This window comes from Bos mutus, chromosome 7 (genome assembly GCF_027580195.1).
Source record: "Bos mutus isolate GX-2022 chromosome 7, NWIPB_WYAK_1.1, whole genome shotgun sequence".
Taxonomy (NCBI): domain Eukaryota; kingdom Metazoa; phylum Chordata; class Mammalia; order Artiodactyla; family Bovidae; genus Bos; species Bos mutus.
In genome coordinates, this window is record NC_091623.1 from 43,207,098 (window position 1) to 43,232,829 (window position 25,732).

Genomic DNA, 25,732 nt, shown 5'->3' on the forward strand with positions numbered 1-25,732 from the left:
TCCCCCTGGAACAAGAGACCAATTGATGTGATTATCTCCAAGAGAAAGGGGGCACCTACTAAAAGTAGAACCTGGTGCCCCAGAAGGGAAGACATTGGGGAACCTAAAAAAGGGTCTCTGATAATTACCTGCCAAGACTTCAGAGTGAAGGGCATCTCCATGTAATAGCAAAGGAAAGAAAAGCCAGAAGTTTTTAAAGTTTTTTTTTAAAGGTCTTCCTTTTTCATATATTCTGCAATTTCATTCTGTTTAATACAGGGCAGAATTTTGTTCCCCACTTTGTAGGACTTATTATATAGAATATCTTTGGTCCCACCAAAGATGGCTACAAAAAGGAATTTCTGTAAAGTGTTCTTCATTATAAAAATCAGAGAGCTAATTTCACAAATATTATTCCCCACTGGCCTGAGTCAGAAATACTGGAGCTTTAGCATGTTGGGTGATGCATATACCTGTAATTTTATGTGGGGAGAGGGAGAAAGAGAAATGAATGACTAGAGTGAAATCAAGACATGTTCAGAGTAGTTATCTCTGGATAGTAAAATTACAGATGATTCTTATTCTCTTCATCATATTTTTCTGTGTTTTACACAATGTGTGTGTGTGTGTGTGTGTGTGTGTGTGGTCACTCAGTCATATTCTACTCTTTACGACTCTTAGGACTCACAGGCTCCTCTGTCCATGGGATTTTTCAGCCAAGAATACTGGAGTGGGTTGCCATTTCCTCCTCCAGGGGATCTTCCTGACCCAGGGATTTGAACCTGCATCTCCTGTGGCTCCTGCATTGCAGGTGGATTCTTTGCTGTTGAGCCACCAGATGAGTGATGAAAATGAGAAGTTGGCAGGCTGAGAAACAGGCAGTAGTATGCACCGATTCCAATGCTCAAACAATGTAATACACACTAGGAGTATATTGACAAGAAAGAGGTGAGCCAATTAAAAGTCAGAATGGGACTGACCACACCCCCATCCATCACCCTAATAAATTTCACCTAAGACCCAAGTTGGAGCCAAAATCCTCCATATTTAGGTCTGACACAGTAAAGCTTCCTCAGGTGTCCCTTGGGTTGCTTAGCACACCTAATAGATGTGCCCCATACACCTGGCAGCAAGCCCATCCAGTGAGATTCTCCAGTTAGGAAAATGGAAGCATTCAATGAACAGAGCAAAGGTAGATGGTTGAGTCCAGAATATTGTCCCAAATGAGCTATCTCCTAGGTTCTTTGTGAAACCCTCTCTGCACCTCCTAGTATTAGAAGAGCTCATTCATCTATTCATTTAATTAATAAAAATGAAAAGTACTTTCACAAAGATTACTCTCTGTCAGTCACCATGCTAAACACTTCACTCATATTATCTTCTTTAATCCATGCCACAATCCTAGTTGACAGATGAGTAAATAGAGGCACAGAGAAGTCAAGCAACTTTCCCAAGATCACACAGATGGCAGTGGTCAGAATCATAATCTGAACTTTACTCATCTGGCTCCAGAATCTTGACCCTGGTACTGTCCTGATTCCAATGAAGATCTGTTGACTCAGATACCAATGGACCTAGTGGCTAATGACGAACCCACAGTCTCATCAACACTTGAAATGACCCTCCATCCCCAAAGGTTACCTGCCTCCATTTTTTCCTGGTGATGCTGGTGGAGTCTCCAGATGGCTGACCTGGGAGGTTTCAGTTTTCCATCTTATTTCTCCTCATTGCCTAATGATCCCTCAGTTTTGCAAAGCCAGGTTATTTCATTCCTTCCTCTTCCTTGTGTTTCTCATATCATGCTACAAGAAAATGTTTATTCATTATTCATTCCTTCACTCATGTATTCATTACGTAAATGTTTATCCAACTGAGCTATGAGGGAAGCCCATAGACAGATAGATAGATAACTCACTTGGTAAAGAATCCACATGCAATGCAGGAGACCCCGGTGCATTCCTGGGTTGGGAAGATCCACAGCAGAAAGGATAGGCTACCCACTCTGGTATTCTTTGGTTTCCCTGGTTGCTCAGCTGGTAAAGAATCTGCCTGCAATGCATGAGACCTGGGTTCAATCCCTGGGTTGGGAAGACCCCCTGGAGAAGGGAAAGGCTACACACTCCAGTATTCTGGCCTCGAGAATTCCATGGACTGTATAGTCCACGGGATCACAGAGTCTGACACGACTGAGTGACTTTCATTTTATATATATTTATATATATATAGAAGGCAGGAGGAGAAGGGGACAGCAGAGGATGAGATGGTTGGATGGCATCACCGACTTGATGGACATGAGTTTGAGCAAGTTCCGGGACAGGGAAGCCTGGCATGCTGCAGTCCATGGGATTGCAAAGAGTCGGACACGACTGAGTGACTGAACTAAACTGAACAATGAGATTGGGCTTCCCAGGTGGTGCTGTGGTCGAGTCCAAGCTGGCACTGCTCACTGCAAGATAAGTCAATAAATCCAAGACAAGGTGTTGGGATCAGGAAAGGACTTTATTCTGGAACTGGCTGAGCCAGAAGATGGCAGGCTAGAGCCTCAAAATAACCATCTTGTTAGGGCCCGCATGCCAGGTTCTTATGATTGGGGCAGGTTGAGGAAACAACGTAAAAAGACTATTCAATTCTTGCAAATGTCCCCTAGAATGGCAAGCCTCGGGCAGGGTAACGTGTTAGTTTTCACTTCCTTACAGTCCTTTACAGGTGGGCAGCTCAGGCTGTCTCCCTGCGGGAGGCTGTTCTGTATGCCTACCATTAAAAAAGAAAAAAAAAAGCCACAGGATGAGGGTTAAAGTCACAGAAGCAGATCCAGCATGAATTCAAAGTTAACCCTCCCCAGTTACAGTGCTAGTGGTAGAGAACCCACCTGCCAAGACAGTGTAATGAATCCAAGCTCTCTGCTCACTGCAGGACTGAGGCAAGGAAAATAACTTTATTCAGAAAGCAGCTGACTGAAAAGATGGCAGACTAGTGCCTCAAAATAACCATCTTTGGGGCGTCTGGATGCCAGGTTCTCTTATAGATCAGAGAGAAAGAAGCAATGAGAAACTAAAGTCAAAAGGCAGAATAGAGAGGGAGAGGCAGTGGGGAAGTAAAGTGAAAGGGTCTCCAGTCTTGCAAAACATCTCCCAGGGAATGGCCAGCCTTTGGAAGGGATGTGTTAACTTCTTCTGTTCACAGGTGGGCAGGGACAAACTATCTCTCCACTAGCTGAACAAAGGCACTTTAGTTTACAGTCAAGTAGAGGGACAGAGTCCTCCAGGCAAGCCAGTAAGTATGATTATGATAACAAAAGCAATGAAAAGCAAGTCAAAGAAACAGTTTCTAACATGGAGGCAGAGTTGGTTTCCTCCCTGTAACAGCAAGAGACATAAGAAGTTCCTGGGTCAGGAAGATCCCCTGGAGGAGGGCATGACACCCCACATATTGGCAATTCCCATATCCTAGCCTGGAGAATCCTATAGACAAAGGAGCCTGGTGGGCTGTAGTCCATAGGGTCTCAAACAGTTGGACACAACTGAAGCGACTTAGCACATGCACACGCATAATGAGATTCACTGAAGGGTTTTTAAGTAAGAAAGTGATGTGCTCTGGGCTTTACAGGTGGCTCAATGGTTAAAAAATTCACCTGCCAATGCAAGAGACATAGGTTCAATCCCTGGTCCAGGAAGATCCCACATGCCTCAGAGCAACTAAGCCCGTGGACCACAACCATTGAACCTGTACTCTAGAGCCCAGGAGCTGCAACAACTGAAGCCCATGCACCCTAGACCCCATGCTCCACAACAAGAAGCCAAAGCAATGAGAAACCCAAGCACCACAATGAAGAGTAGCCTCCACTCACTACAACTAGAGAAAAGCCCGCACAACAAGACCCAGCACATCCAAAAATAAATAGATAAATTAAAAAAAAAAGAAATCCCCTGCCAATGCAGGAGACTCGGGTTTGATCCCTGGGTCATGAATATCCCCTGGAGAAAGAAATGGCAACCCACTCCAGTCTTCTTGCCTGGGAAATCCCATGGGCAGAGGAGCCTTGGTGGGCTACAGTGTGTGTGGCATGGTCCAGGGGTGGGTTGGAAAAGAATTTCCACACATGAGACAAAATGAGTGGAAATAAAATTTATTAGAGTCGGAGACGCTGTTAAAATAGTGGGTCAGCTCAAGGGAGAACCAACGTTGAACAGGGGTCCTTAGTGCATTTTTATAGCCAGGGTACAAGGAGCAGGACAGGGGTCTTCTGAGTCATTTGCTGATTGGATGGAACACATATACTGGACGGGGGAAGAATAAGGCAAATACCTTCTCCCTATGTGGTAGGAGAGGAGACAGGTTATACTGCTCAGGAGGACCTGAATCTGTTAATAGTTGCAACATGGGGGAGGGAAGGACAATAAGGGTCTGGTTTTTCCTTTCCTTCATTCCAAGACTTTCCTTGGTTTTATCTGCTCTTTCATCCTTGGGTCACCACAGTGTGGGGTCCCAAAGAGTCAGACATGACTTAGCAACTGAACAACAACAGATGTGCTCTAGTTTAAAACAGAGTGCTGACTGTGGTGTGGAGAATGAATTTAGGAAGGCAAGGGGGAGAGGCAGGGAGACCAGGTGACTGAGAACTGATGGTGTGAATGAGAATAAGAATGCTGCTGGTAGCAATGGAGAAAAAATAATCATATTGGAGATAAGTTTTGAAGGTAGGACAGGCAAAACCTGTTGGTGGATTGCATGTGGACACAAAAAAATTAAGGAAGCTTACTAAGTTTTTAACATGAGCAACTGGGGTGGATAGTGGGCAAGTATCAAATCAAGGAACACTAGTAGAGGAAAAAGATCAGAAATATTCATCAAATGTGTGGTTTTGATAATTCAAAAAGACACATGTACCTCAATGTTCATTGCAGTCTTATAGAAACCATGGCAGTGGAAGAAGATAAGTGGCATTCAAAGGTGCGGAACAGCAGGGTTTTATTCAGTACCTGTGCTGGCCCAGCACAGTCATCTCCAAAGGCTGAGTGCCCCAGCTTTGTTCTGGGTATCTTCTATACACCATAAAGTTCCCACTCAAACAGCTCAGGTCCCTTCCCTCCCCGAGTAGCCCAAGTTCCCATGGATGCAACAAGCAAGCAAGATCACAGAAGCAAAAGCAGTGATTGATGAGCTACAGCTGTTAAAACAAGATAACAGGACGGAAAACAAAAGGTTGTGACTTTAATTTGGGGCTTTTATCTTGCCCCTATCTCAGCAGCACTCTTTAGAACAGCCAGGACATGGAAGCAACCTAGATGTGCATCAACAGATGAATGGATAAAGAAGATGTGGTACATATACATGGTGGAATATTACTCAGCCATAAAAAGGAATGAATTTGAGTCAGTTCTAGTGAGGTGGTGAACCTAGAGCCACCTCAGAGTGAAGTAAGTCAGAAAGAAAAAAAATATTGTATACTAACACATTTATAGGGAAGCTAGCAAAATAGTACTGATGAACCTATTTGCAGGGCAGGAATAGAAACAGACATAGGAAACAGACTTGTGTGGGGGAGGGAAGAGAGGGTGGGACAAATTGAGAGAGTAGCATTGCAACATATACATTACCAAATGTAAATAAATAGCCAGTGGGAAGTTGCTATATAACAACAGGGAGCTCAACCTGGTGTTCTGTGACAATCTACAGGGGTGGGATAAGGTAGGAGTGGGAGGGAGGTTCAGTGCAAGGGGACATATGTATGCTTGTGGCTAATTCACATTGTTGTATGGCAGAAACCAACTCAACATTGTAAAGCAATTATCTTTCAATTAAAATTTTTAAAAATTAAAATTAAAAACAATGTGGTTTTGGACCTGTTGAGTTTGAGGTGCCTATCAGTTGCCCAGGTAAAGATGCCACCGCTTGAAGGGGGAGGGTCGGGGGTGGGGAAGGTGATGTGATGGAGAATTGTGGGGGAGGGGGTGAAGGCAGTTGTCTCTTCTTCTTCCCCAGACTCCAACGTGCTTCCTGTGTTGGAGGAATTCCACATCATATGGTCCTGGTGGGAAACAAAGTCCTCCTTCCTCCATAGAAACAGGAAGTTCAGCCATGAGTCAATTTTCCTAGCTTCCTTTGCTATCCAGGCATGGCCATGGCTTAGGCAATGACATAGGGTTAGGCAATTACACACAGCCACCTTGGACCCCAGGAACCAAAGGGGCAAAAAAAGCAGTTGCTATACAGAACTGATTCAGTCACTGGCTGTAGTAGCAGTGCCATTCTGGGGACAGTCAACCAACAGCTGAGATTTCTGCAATAGTAGCCATGGTATCCTTCAGAGCCACTGTATGTCTTTGTTCTGTATGTCTTTTGCTATGATTCTGACTGTAAAACCATCTGTTCCTTTTCTGTGGCTTGCACTAAAAATCCTGAGTGATATGAGAAAATAGGTCTTAGATACTGCACTAAGGAAAGCCTCCTTTAAGACAGTGCTATTTAAGCTGGGTTCTGGACTTCCCTAGTGGTACAGTAGATAAGAATCTACCTGCCAATGCAGGGGTACACAGGTTCGATCCCTGGTCCAGGAAGATTCCACATGCCTCGGAGCAGCTAAGCTCCTGAGCCACAACTACTGAGCCCCCGCTCTAGGGCCTGTGAGCCACAACTGTTGAGCCCAAGTGCAGCAACTACTGAAGCCCACGTGCCCTAGAGCCTGTGCTCCACAACAAGAGAAGCCGCTGCAATGAGAAGCCCATGCGCCATCCTGAAGAGGAATCCCCTGCTCTCTACAACTAGACAAAAGGCCATGTGCAGCAACAAACACCTGGCACAACCTAGATGGATGGACTGATAGATAAAGCTGGGTTCCGAAGACTGAAAAGGAGCCAACCATGGGAAGAAGGTGGAAAGGAGTATGCCACACAGAAGGAACAACAAATCCAAAGGTCTGAAGTGGGAGAAACCTTAGCACCGTCCTCAGAACTGGAGGTGTTTGGATGGCATCACTGACTCAAAGGACATGAGTTTGAGCAAATTCAAAGAGACAATGATAGACAGAGAAGCCTGGTGTGCTGCAGCTCGTGGGGTCACAAAGAGTCGGACACAACTTGGCGACTGAACAACAGAGCCGGAACAACAGAGCCGCCTCATCCATGTAGGGTAAGGAGCAACAGGGAGAGCTGGGCTCGATATGGTAGAACCTTTCTCAAGGAGCCAGGATTCCAAGTTGTCTCTGCCTAGCTCCAAACCAAAGATTCCATCCAGCCCCTCCCTGTAGCCTTTCCCCTCCCCCACTTTTGGAACTCCGCCTATGCCGTTTCCACGGTTGGTCGTCATAGTCAAGAGTGCTCTGTTTCACAAACTTCTCAGGCCAGGAAGGAGTTGCATGTCGTTGAGGGGGGTCCCTGCCCCCCAGGCAAGGATCTCAGGCCAGGCCAGGACACCAAACAGGGATCATGCCCGTGTTGATACCCCCGGTGGAGCACAGCCAGGACACGCGTGTTGGGCATCCAGCATGGCGCGAGGCGACCAGGGCCTTGGCAGAGGAGGCACACCAGCTGACCGACCGCTGCGGGCAAGAGGCGGTGACCATGTGGCAACCCAACGAGAGTGTGCGGGACCCACACGTGGCGCACCACCTCTGCCGGGCCGCCTACATTCTGCCCTGGCGCTTTCGTGTGGAGATGCTCAAAGGGGGCAGCACCATGGAGAAGCCACCGCCGGGCGAGGGCGTTACGCTGTGGAAGAGCAAGATGAAGCCGCCTGCCTGGCATGCCCGCCTGCCGCTGCCCATGCACCGTGACGCGCGGGCCCTGCAGACCGCCGAGGTGGTGCAAGCTCACGCTCGCGGGGCGCGCCTCACCGCCGCCCGCCTTGGCCGCGCGCAGCACCAGATCAATGGGCAGCTGCGGCTGCTGCAGCGCCAGCGCGAGGCTACGGACCGCAGACTCAGCGAAGTGCGCAAAGCACTGCTGATTAACCAGCAGAGCGTCAAGCTGCGGAGCTACCGGCCCAAATCTGAGACGGTGGGACCACCCCCGCCCCAGGCCAGCCGCAAAGACTCAGGCCTCCGCTCCCAGATGCGCAGAGTGGGCAAAATCCACCCTAGAGAGGAAACACTCCCCCATCACAGGCCCAAATCCACCCCAAGATGAGATGCCTTGGTTCCCAGTCCCAGAGACAGAGATCCTCCCAAACGGATGCGATCCTCAAATCCCTTGCCCCAGAAGTGTTAGTCGTTCTGTCATGTCCGACTCTTTCTCCAGTCCATGGACTGTAGCCCGCCAGGCTCGTCTGTCCATGAGATTCTCCAGGCAAGAATACTGAAATGGGTAGCCATGCCCTCCTCCAGGGGGTCTTCCCCACCCAAGGATCAAACCGGTCTCCTGCATGGCAGGCAGATTCTTTACCATCTGAACCACCAGGGAAACCTTGCCCTAGAGGGAGATATCTCTCAGTCTCCCTACTAGGGAGAGAAGGTGGGACCCTTGAGTCAGACAAGAAGCTAGATTTACCAAAAAGTAAAATCTACCACTCCCGGCCTAGACAAGAGGGTGAAACTCTCCCCCATGCATGAGACCCTCAGTGCCCCAAGCCCCCCAACCCCACTGAAAACACACAAGAAGCCCCCAGCTGAGTAGTGAGTGATGTTCTAGTCCCAAGAGATAATTCTCTTCATAATATTTTTTTAAACCCTAACCAACTCCCCGCTCCCCTAGGCTTCCCAGGTGGCTCAGTGGTAAAGAATCCACCTGCCAATACAGGAGAGACATGGGTTGCATCCCTCAGTCAGGAAGATCCCCTGGGGGAGGAAATGGAAACCCACTTCAATATTCTTGCCATGGACAGCGGAGCCTGGTGGGCTGCAGTTCATAACATCACAAGGAGTCTGACATAACTGAGCATTCATGCACCAAAAACACCCCCCAGCCTCAGGGAATGAGAACCCCACCCCAGGCCTCACAGGGGTTAGGGTTAGAATTAGAAGAGGGACAGGTTCTGCCTAAAGACTGAGACCCTCAGACTCCTTAGACCTGTACCTGAGAGCTAAACCCCTAGCCAGGAGGAAAGAGTGAGAACCTCTAGTCCCAGCCCTGGTAAAATCCTTCCCCTAAAGTGAAATCCTCGACAGCCATCCCCAAAGGGGACAATATTCCAGCCTCCCTGGGGAGATATGAGACCACCCCACGCACACACATAGGGTGGGTTTCCGAGTCCCAGCCCCCAAATCCAGACAATAAGCCCTCAAAAGGGCAAACCCCATCATCATTATGATGAGACTCCTCCACTTGTAGCCTGGGAGAGAGGATAAGACTATCACCAAGGAAGGGGGAGCCCCTCAGCCCCAAAGAGCAATGATAACCTCCCCCCAAGTTAAGTCATCTCCATCCCAGCTCACTGGGCTCCTATCTGTAAAAGGAAGAAGCCCCCGGCCCTGCTCTGTAGAGGGTAAGACCTCCCCCAAGTGAAAGTTAGTCACCCAGTCTCATCCAACTCTTTAGGACTCTGTGGACTATATATAGCTCACCAGTCTCCTCTGTCCATGGAATTCTCCAGGCAAGAATACTGGAGTGGGTTGCCATTCCTTTCTCCAGGAGATCTTCCCTACCCAGGGATCTAACTTGGGTCTCCTGCATCATAGGTGGATTCTTTACCATCTGAGCCACGGAGAAGCCCTGGTGAGAGCTTCCTAAAAGGGTAAATGCTTCTCAGAGAGTGAGATCCCCAAAACGTGAGAATGCCCCCAACTCCATTCCCCAAACCCAGAGTTTATAAGGTTGGCAAACTCTGTACTATTCTAGAAAAAGAGCTTTCCTTCCCCTCCAGCCCTCTCCCACAAGTGTGAAAAATTCTCTCCTTGTTTGCCAGATCTCTGACAAAGCTGACAGTATGCTTACCTGGGAAAAGGAGGAGCTAAAAAGCATGAAGAGGAAGATGGAGACAGATATGGAAAAATCAGAGGCCTTGCTCAAGGTTTGGGACACCTGGGGCCTGGTTAAGGGGATTGGAGGGGACCCTTGGCTGCCTAATGGGCAAACAGCTTTAACCTTGGGGATTGTAGCAACAGCAAATCCTTCAAGCCACCCACCTGTCCCACCCTGACCTGACATTCACTGTATTTCCACTTTAGGAAATGGAAAGACTGAAGCTCTGAGAGATGAAATTGGGCCTCAAAATAATGCCTCTGTGCCCTAGTGGCTCAGATGGTAAAGAATCCACCTGTGATGCAGGAGAAACAGGTTCCATCTCTGGGTTGGGAAGATCCCCTGGAGAAGGGAATGGCAACCCACTCCAGAATTCTTGTCTGGAGAATCCCAGGGAGAGAGAAGCCTGGTGGGCTATAGTCCATGCAGTTTCAAAGAGTCAGACATGACTGAGTGACTAAGCACGCCCCTCTGTGCCATGCTCTGTCCTGTTGTTAAGTCCTTAAAACCCTCCTGTGAAATAGAAACTATGATTCTCATTAGAGATGGGAATTCGAAACTCATAAAGATGTGACCCCACCCAAGTTATGGAGCTAGCCAGTGGTTCAGTCAGCTAGCTAGTCAGTTCAGGTGTATATTTTTCCTCCAGATTTAGAGAGGTAAATTTACTATTTTAAATTTTGTATGTATTTTTATTTCTTTTAAAAAATATATTTATTTTTGGCTGTGCTGGGTCTTGTTGCTGCACAAGGGCTTTCTCAAGTTGCAGTGAGTGGGGCTACTCTCTAGTTGCAGTGCACGGGCTTCTCATTGCTGTGGCTTCTCTTGTTGCAGAGCACAGGCTCTAGGTTCACAGGCTTCAGCAGTTGTGGCTCAAAGTTTCAGGAGTTGCAGCACAAGGGCTCAGTTGCCCCACTTCATGTGGGATCTTCCCAGATCGGGAATGGAACCCATGTCCTCTACATTGGCAGATGAATTCTTAACCATGGACCAGCAGGCAAGTCCCGCTATATAGTACAATTATTAGTATAGTAATTGTATTAATATAAAAATATCGCTACTACTAATTGGCTTCCCTGATAGTTCAGTTGGTAAAGAATCTGCCTGCAATGCAGGAGACCCCAGTTCAATTCCTGGGTCGGGAAGATCCTCTGGAGAAGGGAAAGGCTACCCACTCCAGTAGCCTAGAGAATTCCATGGACTGTATGGGGTCACAAAGAGTCAGACATGACCGAGCGACTTTCACTATTGCTACTACTGAAAATTACTATATTTTATATATATGTGTATATATAATATCATATTTTCTTTATCCATTCATCTGTCAACAGACATTTAGATTGTTTCTATGTCTCAACTGACAAATAATGCTAAAATGTGCATGAGAGTTATTTCCCTTCAAGTTCCTGATTTCCTTTATATATGTACCCAGAAGTGTGAGAACTTCCTCATGTTTCAACTCAGGTGCCTTGAGCTCTTTACTCTGTATTATGTGTTCATCTTTATCAGCTCCATTCAGAGATGGTCCCTCACTGCATCCTTCACTCTTGCAACAAGGATTTCTTTATGATATCACTAATGGAGACATGAAAGTAGGTTTCAAGGAGCCTGTATGCACTTGTGACTTATCCATTTGACAAATATTAATCCAATACCCTGGTGTCCCAGGCACTGTGTTTGGCAGGTGGGACAAGTTGTGAACAGGCCTTGCCCTCGAGGAATTCACATTAAAGGGTCATTCAAATTAGGGACCAGCCAGGGTTGGGAGGGTGGAGTTAGGGGAAAGTGGGTGGAGTTAGGAGCTGGTGCGCCACTGTCCGTGGTGCTGAACCTTAATTGCACTCAACTTATTATACCTCCGATGCAATGGACATGCGCTGTGTGTACTTACTTAGTCACTCCTTGTATCCGACTCAGTGACCCCATGGACTGTAGCCTGCCAGGATCCAATGGACATGAACTTGGGCAAACTTTGGGAGATGGTGAGGGACAGGGAGGCCTGGTGTGCTACAGTCTATGGAGTCACAAAGAGTCAGACATGACTGGGGGACTGAACAACAACAATATTGTACCTCCAGGCTGCTGTCATATTCCTTTATCTGGTGATCCTGAAAAATCCTTAAGTAAGTCTGAAACAGACAAGGGAGAAGACCCTGAAGGTGGCCCTGGTAGGGAAGGGCTTGCAAGAGAGAAAATGAAATAGGGGGGTGGGAAAAGACAGACAGAGGGAAACCCAAGAGAGTGTTGTTGTGTTGTTTAGTCACTAAATCTGGTCCGATTCTTTTTATGACAACCCCATGGACTGTAGCCTGCCAGGCTCCTCTGTCCACAGGACTTCCCAGGCAAGAATACTGGAGTGGGTTGTCATTTCCTTCTCCAGGGGATCTTCCTGACCCAGGGATTGAGCCACATCTCTTGCACTGCAGGTGGGCTTTTCACCACTGAGCCACCAGGGAAGCCCTTTCAACTTAAAATCATGAACTTAAATCTCAAATTGACAGTAAGAGGGTTCCCAAAAATCTCACATGTGTCTCTGGAAGACTTGCTGTCCCATTGTGCAAGTTATTTCATACCTTCTCTTCCTTCATATCTGTCCAACTCCCTGCTCTTTCTTCATTTTCAAAGAATGACCCCAATGCATGGAAACCACAGAAGAGAATTTCTCTCATTTTTCCTCTACCAACCTACAACTCCATCTATCTACTATACCCACCTCCTCCCACTTCTCCTACATCATAAATATTTCTTTCTTCATCAGATCACTCTCAACAGTGAACAAATGGGGGATTATCCTTTAATGGACACAGATCTACTTAGGATGATAAAAAGTGCTGGAAATGGACAGTGGTAATGGTTACACACTGTGAATATACTTAACTGCTACTGAACTGTACACTTAAAATGGTTTAAGTGGCTAATTTTCATCTATTTTTTGTTGTTGTCATTCAGTCAGTAAATCATGCCTCTTCGAGGCCCTATGAACTGTAGCACACCAGGCTCCTCTGTCCTCTAGTGTCCCCAGAAATTTCTCAAATTCATGTCCATTGAGTCAGTGATGACGTACAACCATCTCATCCTCTGCCGCCCCCTTCTCCTCCTGTCCTCAATCTTTCCCACCATCAGGGTCTTTTCTAATTAGTCGCCCTTTGCATCAGGTGGCCAAAGTATTGGAGCTTCAGCTTCAGCATCAGTCCTTCCAATGAATATAGGACTGATTTCCTTTAGGATTGACTGGTTTGATCTCCTTGTAGTCCAAGGGACTCTCAAGAGTCCTCTCCAGCACCACAATTTGAAAGCATCAATTCTTTGGTGTTCAGCCTTCTTTAAAGTCCAACTCTCACATCCTTACATGGCTACTGGAAAAACCATAGCTTTGACTATCACTTTGTTGGCAAAGTGATGTCTCTGCTTTTTAATATGCTGTCTAGATTTTTCATAGAAAATATGTACTTCCCTGGTGGTCCACAGGTTAAGACTATGCTTCTACTGCAAGGGGCATGGGTTTGATCCCAGATCAGGGAACTAGCATGCTTCCACTAAAACCCAGCACAGCCAAATTAATCTTTTGATCCCACCCTTCCAGATAATCCCCATTTCTCTGATTCACTCACTAGTCAATCTTATCTGCACACTTGTGGTCAGAAACTGGGTCATTTTCCCCCAGGGCATCCCTGCAACCTAGCACAATTCCTAGAATACAGTAAGGGCTTAATGAACATTTGAATTAATGAATGAAAGACTTTATATCCATTTTTTACCCAAATGGATGAATCCCAAAGAAATAATATTCAGCAAAAGAAGCTGGATGTAAAAGTACACTCTGTATGATTCTGTGTATATGACATTTCAAATTTCAAAAGCTTGTTCTTAAAGAGTCAGGTAGTTAATTTTTTAAGCTTTGTGTGCAATACAATCTCTGTCACAATTATAGATGGTCCTCTGGTGCAAAATGATACACATTCAGTAGAAACTGTAATTCTAATCTTGAATTTTTATCTTTTTCTGAGCTAGCAATATGCAGTACAATACTCTCACCTGATCTGGGCAGCAGCAGTGAGTCACAGTTCCCAGTCAACCACTGGATAAATAACTGATGCCTTTCTAGCTATTCTGTGCCCATACAACCATTCTGTTTTTCACTTTAAGTACAGTATTCGATAAATTACATGAACTATTAAACACTTTATTAGGAAATAGGCCTTGTATTAGATGATCTTACCCACTCCAGTGTTCTTGCCTGGAGAATCCTAAGGACGGGGGAGGCTGATGGGCTGCTGTCTATCGGGTCACACAGAGTCGGACACGACTGAAGTGGCTTAGCAGCAGTAGATGATTTTGTCCAACTATAGACTAATGTAAGTGTTCTGAGCATATTTAAGGTAAGTTAGGCTAAGCTATGATATCCAATAAGGTTAAGTGTATTAAATGCATTTCAACATAATATTTTCAACTTACAATGTGTTTACTGGGATGTAACCCTGTTGTAACTTGAGGAAGATCATACTTAATTTAGACAGTGGAGTACATAAATAGCCAGAAACAATATGTACATGAATGAGCATGGCCATGTTCCAATACAGTTTTATTAAAAAAAAAAAAAAAGATAGGGTCTTTCTTGGTGGTCCAGTGGTTAAGCAGGGGATGCAGGTTCGATCCCTGGCTGGAGAACTTTTGTTTATTGTTGTTCAATCATTAAATCATGTTCAACTCGTTTTCAACTCCATGGACTAAACCCACCAGGCTTCACTGTCTATGGATTTTCCAGGCAAGAGTGGGTTGTCATTTCCTTCTCCACGGGATCTTTCCAACCCAGGGATCAAACAAGCATCTCCAAGTGGATTCTTTACCACTGAGCCACCTAGGAAGCCCCACTTTCAGTCACTTTCCCCTATCTTCCAGCTTACAATTGACCTTCTCTGCCTCTCCTTCCTCGCTCCCAGACCCTGGCCTCCTGTCGTGATGCTCTGGTCTTCTGCTGTAAGGAGAGGCTCCAAGCTGTGGAGCTAATGAACCAGCCACTGGACAAGGTTCTGGAGCAGGCAGGCCGCCACTCTTGGGTGAACATCTCCCGAGTCCCCACTCCGCGCACACAGGGCCTGAAAACCCCGCCTCCAGACCCTGTGGGCACCTATACCCCAGGTAAAACCGCGCAGAAATGAGTCCAGTATAGTGGGTGCCCTTGGTGCCCAACTGCTCCCCCACTTCACGGCCAGAGGAGCCTGGCTGGCTACACTCCATGGGGTCGCAAACAGTCAGACATGACTGAGTGCCTAACACACGCATACACACACACCTCCCCCCAACTCCTGCAGAGTGCGCCACGGCGCTGTACGAAGCCAAGCGACTGTTAATGGAGTCCAAGGACACTTTGCTAGATATGGCAAAGAACGAGGAGGACATCCGAGAGCAACAGCAACAGATAAGCGACCGCGTGTGCGCCTCGCTAGCGCAGAAAATGCGCGAGACCTTGGAGCTGAAGGTGCGCCCCGCTAGCGCCGCTCCCGGTTGGCGGCTCGAGTCTAGAATGCTATAGTATGGGGGGTTGGGGGTGGAGGGACGTAGGCAGAAAGGGGACCCGAAGCTGGTGTGATTCCGCGCTGTGCTCCCACCCACCCAGGATAGACTGAACATGACCTTAGGACTCATGAGGGGAACGATCCACCGGTGCACGAAATTCAACCAGGAGATGTACATCACCCGCGGCCTCATCAAGGTAGGTTTAGGGGAAAGGGTCTGCGGGGATGCGGCCAGGGGCGTCCGGGAGGTCAAACCTCATGGCTCTGCACACCGCACTCCGCCAGGGTCCTCTGTCCAAAAGTCACCTGGAGACTCGAGAGAAACTGGACAGACCTCTGGTTCGCATGTATCAGAGACATGTGGGCACCCAACTTCCGGAGGCCGCACGCCTCGCCCAGGTAAGCCCCTCTCAGTCCCTCCCGCCAGGCCCTGCCCTGGTAAGACTCCTTTCTCAAGCACACAGCCCAGGTGAGACACCTGACCCAGGTCTGTGAGTCCTTCAGCTCCCCCCGCCCCCAGGAGGATGCCTTCAGTACCCACATGTGCAGCGTGCTCAGTAGAGTCCAACTCTTTGCTACCCTATGGGTGCAGCCCACCAGGCTCCTCTGTCCATGGGATTTTCCAGACAAGAATACTGGAGTGGGTTGCCATTTCCTCCTCCAGGGGATCTTCCCATCCCAGGGATGGAACCTGGGTCTCCTGCATCTCTTGCATTGGCAGGCGGATTCTTTACCACTGAGCCACCTGGGAAGCTTAATACTCACACCCATCTCAAATAAATTCCCCCAGTCTCTGCCCTACTTCTATCCAAGGTCTGCCCCTCCCCTCACCTTCATGAGCGTCCCCTTCTTCATACATGCCCTGTCACAGGTTCTTTTCCAAGTACATTCAGGCCCAGGTGTGTAACCCCCAACCCCATTCTAGGCTCTCTCCTCCTAGGGGTGCTCCTACCCAGGCGAGGTCCTTCCACACGCACACCTGACTCAGATGTGCGCCCCCCCAACCTGAGGCCCATGCCCTCTTCAGCTGTCGTCCTTTTACACGCATACCTGGCCCAGGTGTGCCCGCCCATCCTAGATAGCACCACGCTCTGGCTCGCCTGTCTCCCAACACTGCCCCTCCTCATGTCCAGGGCACTGACAAGCTGCAGCGCCACATCTCGCACGTGGAAAAGAACCTGGATGAGCTGCTCTCCATGCGCAAGAAGCTCACCTGGAGCTTCAACTGCAAGAAGATCGGGCACGATGTGGACTACAGCGTGGTGCGCCTGCGCCTCCGCCAGCGGCACCCGCACGTGTGCTACGAGCAAGCGCAGCGCCTGGTTAATGACTGGGACCCACGCACGCCGCCGCGCGTGGAGTCCAACACCGCTATCACCAAGTGACAGGCGAACCCCTGCCCCAACAGGCCTCAGCCCAGTGGCCCTCCCTCTCTCCTGACCCCCTTCGCCCTCAGAGCGCCCTCTAGCAGAATTATAATTAAAAACGAGAATGCATAATTACCACTTATTAGGCTCATGGTCCTGGTGGTGGTTTAGTCGCTAAGTCGAGTCCAACTCTCACGACCCCATGGACTGTAGCCAGCCATGTTCCTCTGTCCAGGGGATCTCCCAGGCAAGAGTCCTGGAGTGGGTTGGGGGTCTTCCCGGCCGAGGGATGGAACATGGGTCTCCTGCTTTGTGCACAGAGTCTTTACCATCTGAGCCAGCTGATCACTTAATCTACAGCACGTTATAGGCTATGCATCCTGGAAGTTATTAATGATAGGATGGATTTGGCCACTGTATTTTGGGGGTTCAAATCCCGGCCCCCCAATTTCAGATTATGTGGCCTTAGTCAAGTCACTACTTGTCTCTGGCCTCAGTGTCTCCAAGCCTGTAAAATGTAGAATTGTAGCATTAACTTTGGAGGCTTGTTGTAAGGGAATAGGAGAATGGTGACTGTATATAAAACATCCTTAACCGCAAATGAATTATTATTCCCATTTTACACTTGAGGAAAGTGAAACACAATGAGGTTAAGCAGATGCCAGAGGTCACACAGCTAGTCATTAGAAGAACTGGAGTTTTAATACCTGACTCTACAGCTTGCTCTCTAAGCAGAACTGGGATTCTGCCTTAATTGACAAAACACACACTCAGGGATATAACTTCCTCCTCTGGAGCTCTCTCTAGTGGAGGCTGTTTATTTTCCCAGACCCCAAGCAACTCCATAAAATGAAAGTCACTCAGTGAGTGTCCAGCTCTTTGTGACCCCATGGACTATACAGTCCATGGAATACTCCAGGCCAGAATACTGGAGTGGGCAGCCATTCCCTTCTCCAGGGGAATCTTCCCAACCCAGGGATTGAACCCAGGTCTCCTGCATTGCAGGCAGATTCTTTACCAGCTGAGCCACAAGGGAAGCCCATAGGGAGGTCCAATTCAGCCCTCCCTGCTTTCCATTGCCCTTATCTCCATTTACCAGGGAGGGGGGCGGGGCAGGGGGAGGGCGGTGGATATTGCTTCTCCAAATTTTACAGCCTCCTTCATTCACTTATTAAGCCCTTATAAAGTGCCAGGTTCTAGACTTGTGGACACAGTAGGGGAAGGAGAGGGTGGGATGAACTGAGAGAGTAGCAGTGAAATATACACAATAACATGTGCAAAACAGATAGCTAGTGGGAAGCTGCCGTGTAACAAAGGGAGCTCAGTGCTCTGTGATAACCTAGAGAAGTGGGATGGGGGGGTGTAGAAAGGATGCTCAGGAGACAGGGGATATATTGTATACTTACAGCTGATTCATGTTGTTGTACAGCAGAAAACAACACAACATTGTGAAGCAATTATCCTCCAATTAAAAATAAATTTAAAAAAAAGAATATGGGGGGGGGGGCGTTGGGAAGTGCCAGGTTCTGAGCCAGGTGCTGAGAGTGAAGCAGTGAGCAAGGCTTACATAGTCTCTGCTCTCAAGGAACTTACAATTTGATGGAGTGCAACCTGTGTCATCCTTTTTATTATTATTATTAATTCATTTTTTATTGAAGGATAATTGCTTTACAGAGTTTTGCTGTTTTCTGTCAAACCTCAACATGAATCAGCCATAGATATACTGCAGCTCTAGGGTGGCCTCCTACAGGAAGCCCACCTGATTGCACCCACTCATTCAGGCATAGCTCAGTTTCTCTTCTGTGTTCTTTTGGACACCCTCCCATCACAGAACTACTCACACTAAGCTGTGATAATCATCTGCTCTCACAGGAAGATTTCAGGGTGTGGTAGACACAGAATAAGGGGTGTTCATTCAAGCCACAAATACTTCGCAAGCAACTGCTTCATGCCAGAGACTGTACAGCAAGGACCAAGACACACGTGATCCCTCTCTCATGAAACTGACCGTGCATAGGCTAAGAATGACCATCACAAATACAATCTTTTTGGCATAGCCCCTTGGACACAACTGAGCCCAGCCAACATTTTACAGAGAAGGAAACAAAGTTCAGGAAGGTGAAATTATTTGCCAACAAAGGACAAAGCAGGATTTAAACCTGGATCTGAGTCCATGTTCTTTCTCTCTTGCTCCAGGCTACAGACATCCATGGGCTCACCCTAACAACCAAGTGGAGGTGGAGCAAATTATGCTCACTTGACAGGGAAATACCCAAGAAAAAAGGGAGAGTTGTGTGCTCAGCTGAGGAGCAGGGGCAGGGGATTCAAACCAGAAGTAACTACTCAAGAGTCCTTGGGCATCACAGTCAGCTCCCTTATCTCAAGAGGGACTTCACAGTCAGGGGCCTCCTGGGGTTCCCTGGGGCTCCAGTTTCCCCAGGATTGTTCTTCAGGCACCCCCTCCATATACCCATTCAGACGCCAACAGGAAGCAGCACACATGATTTGAAGGAATTTTAACAAAAAAATGACCATTGATCTCCATTATTCAAAGATTCTGTATTCGTGAATTAACCCAACTCACTAAAATTTACTCCTAACCCCCAGTATACGTGGTGCTTTCTGGGTTATTTGCAGGTATGTAAAGAACAGGAAAAAAATTTTTTTGTCTGGACCTCACATTCCCAGAGGGTCCAACAAGGCAACACTCTGCCTTTCTGTTTTCGGTCTCATCCTTAAACAAGCGTCCCTTTTGAGTCTAATTTATGACACATTTGTGTGTGTATGTGTGTGAGCGCTTTTTGTTGCCAGTTTCACTGTTTCAAATTGCCTCTGTCATGCCAAAATGCCGTATGGTGACCCTAAGTGCAAGAAAGCTGGCACGTGCCTTACAGAGAAAATGCATGTGTTACACAAGCTCCCTTAAGGCACAAGTTATGGCGCTGTTGGCCTTGAGTTCAATAGTAACAACTCACATTAATGTCTAATATACTTTCATTGAACAATATATTATTAAGGGTTGTTGTTTAGTCGCTAAGTCATGTTTGACTCTCTTGCGACTGCATGGACTATAGCCCACCAGGCTCTTCTATCCATGGGATTTCCCAGGCAAGGATACTGGAGTGAGTTGCCATTTCCTTCTCCAGGGGATCTTCCTGACCTAGGGATGAAACCCGCATCTCTTGCATTGGCAGATGGATTCTTTACCACAAAGCCTGGGAAGCCCTTCACCATGCAGATACTGGGGGAATTGATGTCTCTATCTCCTCTCCTTCCCTAATGGTCAAAGTCAAAGAGAAAGGGAGTCTGTTGAAACACTCCCCTCAATCTCCTGAGGCATAGAGCCATCATCACTCTTCTGACTTCTGAGCCTCTCAGGGGTTCTTCCTGAGCCTGGGGACTGTCCCCTTTGTCTGTGTCTTTGTCCATCCATCTTCTCCCAGAGACATCACATGGGGATGCGAATATTCCCCTTGCATATGATGCTTTATCCTCTGGGTTGCCACCTGCAACCCTCATCCTAAACAACATAGCCCCAGTTTGTCACCTCAGCTCACCCAATGTTCCCTGAAAGCACTTTTTGCACAACTCTCTAGGTTGCTTTAGAGCTCATATTTCAGCTGGTGCTCCTAAGTCGAGTCCTAGGCACCCAGGAGGCCTCTCAATGATACTAAAAGTAAGTGTCCTCAACCCCATGTTAGAGTTAAAGAAATAAAGCAATGGTGACTCAATAGTAAAAGAACCCACCTGCCAATGTAGGAGACACAGGAGACGCAGGTTCAATCCCTGGGTTGCGAAGATCCCCTGGAGGAGGAAACAGCAACACGCTCCAGTATTCTTACCTGGAAAATACTCTGGACAGAGGAGCCTGGTGGGCTACAGTCCATGGGGGTCACAAAAAAGTTGGACATGACTTAGTGACTGAGCACGCACAAAAAGACTTAAAATGCCACCTAACAAATGAGGGGTTAAGTCTGGACTTTTAAATGTGTGGGGATGTCCTCACAAGGAGATTCTGCACTGCTTCCCAAGAACTGTCCAGGTATCATTTGCATAAGAATACCTACAGTGCCTGCCAAAGATGCAGATTCCTAGGCCACACTCCAGACCTAGAGAATCTGAATCTCAGGAGGCGAGGTCTAGGAATTTGCATTTATCGTAAGTCTGATGCACACCAGTGTTTGAAATGCATTCCATCCCTGCTGCCAACTTCCCAGGGCCAGCTTCTGCACTGGCCACAGCAGACACTAAAGGAGGGACCCACAAAAATGTTTTCTTTTTCATTTCTTTTAAAGGCAGAAAAAGCATATAAATACATGAAAATAAATGTATAATAAACACTGGTGGTTCAGTGGTAAAGAACCTGCCTGCCAATGCAGGAGACGTGGGTTCAATCCCTGGGTAGGGAAGATGCCCTGGAGAGGGAAGCAGCAACCACTGCAGTATTCATGCCTGGAGAATCCCCATGGACAGAGGAACTTTTGATGGGCTACAGTCCATGAGGTCGCAAAGAGTCAGACACAACTGAGCATGAACACACGCTGACAGCAACAAGGAGTCCACACACTCCAACATTTTAAATTTTTCAAAAAACATTTCCTTTAGATCCCCAGGCTCTGTATACATTGTAATGAACAGTCTTACCAAACGTTTTTATCACAGTAGCACATGAATGACTAGCTTTCCAGCATGTGAACATGCACCCTTGTCACGTACTGCTAAGCCAGGGTTTCTCAATCATGGTACTGCTGACATTTGGGGCCAAATACTACTTTGTATTGGGTTTGTATTGGGGTGTGTCCTATATATTGTGGAATAATTAGCTGCCTCCTTGACCCACTGAATGCCAGTAACATCTCCCTCCAACTGAAGACAATCTAAAACATTCATAGGCTATGTCAAATGTCCCAGGTGGAGGGGTAAATTTGTAGAATTGCCACTGATTTCACTTTCCACTTTCATGCATTGGAGAAGGAAATGGCAACCCACTCCTGTGTTCTTGCCTGGAGAATCCCATGGACAGAGAAGCTTTGTAGGCTGCAGTCTATGGGGTCGCACAGAGTTGGACATGACTGAAGCGACTTAGCAGCAGCAGCAGCAGCAAAAATCATTATACCATTAAGAATCACTATACCAAGCCAGGGCTTCCCAGGTGGCTCAGTGGTAAAGAATCCACCTGTCAGTGTGGGAGACACAGTTTCGATCCCTGAATCAGGAAGAACCTTTGGAGGAGGAAATGGCAACCCGTTCCAGTATTCTTGCCAAGATAATCCCATGTACAGAGGAGCCTGTTGGGCTACAGTCCGTGGGGTCACAAGAGTCAGATATGAGTGAGCAACTGAACAAGCACACATGCACACATGCCAAGGCAGTGTCATAAATTTGGGGCTCTCTTAAGAAAATACTTTTATCCTGGTACCAAATTCTGTATTAGTTAGATTATAGGTTTTTAAAAAACACAGATTGCTTGACTAACAGGGAAGGCTTTTGGCAAAGTGACCCATTCTTGAGGCTACAAAAGAGAAAACAGTCCAGATCTGATGGGCTTCCTTACTGTCCTCTGGACACTGAGAACTCTTCTCTGACTTTCCAATCACACAGGACTATTCATGCATGATTACTTGGCACCACAATAATTAGACAGTGACCAAATTTGTATCACAGTAACTTGGTGGTAAATTCAATTTTATTAAAACATTTATTTATTTGTTTGTTTAGTATTTGACAGATTTAATTCAATTTTGCTTATATTGATTTTTAATGAGTTTTTTCCCCTTTGAAAGTTTCCATTCATAGGATCCTAGTATGGTCTCATTAAAAAAAAAAAAAGCAGAGGCATCACTTTGCCAACAAAGGTCCGTATAGTCAAAAATATGATTTTTCTGGTAGTCATGTAAGGATGTGAGAGTTGGATCATAAAGAAGGCTGAACACCAAAGAACTGATGGTTTTTGAATGGTGGTGATGAAGAAGACTCTTGAGAGCCCCTTGGACTGCAAGGAGATCAAACTTGTTAACCCTAAAGGAAATCAATTCTGAATACTCATTGGAAGGACTGGTACTGAAGTTGAAGCTCCAATTTTTTGGCCACCTGATGAGAAGAGCCAACTCACTGGAAAAGACTCTGGTGCTGGGAAAGATTGAGGGCAGGAGAAAAATTTGGCAGCAGAGGATGAGATGGTTGAATCACATCATCAGTTCAATGGACATGAGTTTGAGCAGACTCCAGGAGATAGTGAAGGAGAGGGAAGCCTGGCGTGCTGCAGTCCATGTGGTCACAAAGAGTTGGATATGACTTAGTGACTGAACAACAGCGACTAAAATGTTCTCACTAAATATTCAGGAATAGTATTAGCGACAGGAAAGATGATTAGAAAGCTACAAAGTGATGCTTGAATTCCTTCTTGCAACTAAAGAAAGGCTCACTTACCACAAAGTAAAATAAATATATTATATACTAAAAATAAATAAAAACACGGAGACCCAGTGTAACAGTGTGTGCATGCTCAGTCCTGTCTGACTCTTTGCAATCCCAGCACGGTAGCCTGCCAGGCTTCTCTGTCCATGGGTTTTGCCGAACAAGAATACTGCAGTGGGTTGCCACTTCTTTCTCCAGGGGATCTTCCTCACCCAGGGATTGAACCCACATCTCTTGCATTTCAGACAGATTCTTTACCACTGCGCCACCGGGGAAGCCCCACAATTATTTTTATCTGCACTTACTTGGTCAAAACAACAAATACATTATAAATATTAAAAAAATTTGGTAAGTACAAAACACAAGAAGTAAAGTTTTTATCTAATATTTTGATGTTTTTACACTTTTTTATAGTTGATTTACAATGTTGCTTTAGCTTCAGGTATATAGCCAAGTGACTCGGTAATACATATACACATATCCACTCTTTTTCAGGATTTCCCTGATGGTTCAGTGGTAAAGAATCCACCTGCCAATGCAGGAGACACTGGTTCGATCCCTGGGTTGGAAAGATACCCTGGAGAAGGAAATGGCAACCCACTTCAGTATCCTTACCTGGGAAATCCCATGGGCAGAGGAGCCTGGCTAGCTAGAGTCCATGGGGTTGCAACGAGTCGGACATAACTTAGCAACTGAACAACAACAGAATATTGAGTGGCGTTCCCAATGATCTTCTATTTCTTAAGCCAGTTACAACAGTCAAACATTTTCTAAATAATATACTTTTTAAAACATTATTTATTTTAGTTCCCACCTTGTGTTAGTAGAAGTCCAGAGCCCCTTTTGTCTCTTTCCTCCAGAGACATAGCCATGCACCACTAAGCCACTATCTGCTCCCATCTCCCCCAGTTCATCACCTGTGTCACCTTCTGACTCAACCCTTACATGTTCCTGCAAACCATCACATTCTTATTTGGTGAGAGCTACCATGATGGCTTCCAGGTGGCTCAGTGGTAAAGAATCTGCCTGCCAATTCAGGAGATGCAGGTTCGATCCCTCGGACAAGAAGGTCCCCTGGAGGAGGAAATGGCAACCCATTCCAGTATTTTTGCCTGGGAAACCCCATGGACAGAGGAGCCTAGCGTGCTACAGTATATGGGGTCGCAAAGAGTAGGACACGACTGAGCATGCAAGCATGTACCTTGAGGTGTACTGATCCCTGTGTTCTGGGTTGAGCTCTGATTGTCAGAGTGGCCTGGAAAGGGCAGACCTGTCTTGCTCTGGGAAACCCCTGCCTAATTTTCCAGCTTTATCCCTCATCCTTTTATTCTGCAGGAAGTAGTGAAGAACATGGATACTGAAGTCAGAAATTAGTTCAAACTCTGGTGCTGCCAAGCACTCATTGAGAAACCTTGACCAACTTATTTAATCTCTCTGTACCTCAGCTTCCCCAAAATGTAAAATGGCCATAATCAGATGGTAATTAGACTTACTGTAGTGATCATTTTGCAATGGATATAAATGTTGAACCATTATGTTGTACACCTGAAAATAATACATGTATGTCAACTATATTTCCATTTTTAAAATGTTCTTAAGTGCTCGCTTCGGCAGCACGTATACTAAAATTGGAAAGATACAGAGAAGATTAGCATGGCCCCTGCGCAAGGATGGCACGCAAATTCGTGAAGCGTTCCATATTTTTGAGACACTGATGTATAGAACAGTCTTATGGACTCTGTGGGAGAGGGAGAGGGTGGGAAGATTTGGGAGAATGACATTGAAACATGTAAAATATCATGTAAGAAACGAGATGCCAGTCCAGGTTCGATGCACGATACTGGATGCTTGGGGCTAGTGCACTGGGACGACCCAGAGGGATGGTATGGGGAGGGAGGAGGGAGGAGGGTTCAGGATGGGGAACACATGTATACCTGTGGCGGATTCATTTTGATATTTGGCAAAACTAATACAATTATGTAAAGTTTAAAAATAAAATAAAATTTTTAAAAAAATGTTCTTAATACCAGTTTTTACCTCACAGGGCTATTAGAATTAAATGGGATAATCCACTTAAAATGTTTAAGGGGGTAAGTGGGAGGTTCACGAGGGAAGAGACATACCTATGGCTGATTCATTGCTTTGGCCACCTGATGCGAAGAGCTGATTCATTGGAAAAGACCCTGATGCTGGAAAAGATTGAAGGCAAGAGGAGAAGGGCAGGCAGAGGATGAGACTGTTGGTTGTCATCACCAACTCGACGGAAATGAGTTTGAGCAAACTCAGGGAGATAGTGAAGGACAGAAAAGTCAGGCATGCGGAAGTTCATGGAGTCACACAGAGTTGGACACAACTGAGCAATTGAACAACAATGGCTAATTAATATTGATATATGGCAGACACCAACACAATATAAATGTAAAATAGTTATCCTGAAAAGGGAAAGTGAAGTCCCTCAGTCGTATTTGACTCCCAGGGACCCCATGAACCGCAGCCCACCAGGCTCCTCCGTCCATGGGATTTTCCAGGCAAGAGTACTGGAGTGGGGTGCCATTGCCTT

At 46.6% G+C, this 25,732-nt stretch overlaps 1 protein-coding gene and 1 non-coding gene across 2 annotated transcripts; both read left to right on the top strand.

Moving 5' to 3' along the window:
- Positions 1–7,403: 7,403 nt before the first annotated feature.
- Positions 7,404–16,773, top strand: TEKTL1 (tektin like 1). The gene is made up of 7 exons (XM_005904151.2): positions 7,404–7,973; positions 9,817–9,921; positions 14,813–15,011; positions 15,185–15,351; positions 15,490–15,585; positions 15,674–15,787; positions 16,522–16,773. The coding sequence occupies exons 1-7, from the start codon at positions 7,404–7,406 to the stop codon at positions 16,771–16,773; spliced, it is 1,503 nt and encodes a 500-aa protein (XP_005904213.2).
- A 7,997-nt stretch (positions 16,774–24,770) lies between these two features.
- LOC138988733 (U6 spliceosomal RNA) lies at positions 24,771–24,877 on the top strand. Its single transcript, XR_011464988.1, has one exon. It is a non-coding gene; the product is annotated as a U6 spliceosomal RNA (small nuclear RNA).
- Positions 24,878–25,732: the final 855 nt, after the last annotated feature.

Bases quoted from the DNA above. Each gene is read 5' to 3' on its own strand.
- TEKTL1 (XM_005904151.2), top strand. From the start codon at position 7,404: ATGCCCGTGTTGATACCCCCGGTGGAGCACAGCCAGGACACGCGTGTT. The intron at 15,352-15,489 runs GTGCGCCCCGCT...CCACCCACCCAG, and splicing joins GCGAGACCTTGGAGCTGAAG to GATAGACTGAACATGACCTT. The intron at 15,788-16,521 runs GTAAGCCCCTCT...CCTCATGTCCAG, and splicing joins AGGCCGCACGCCTCGCCCAG to GGCACTGACAAGCTGCAGCG.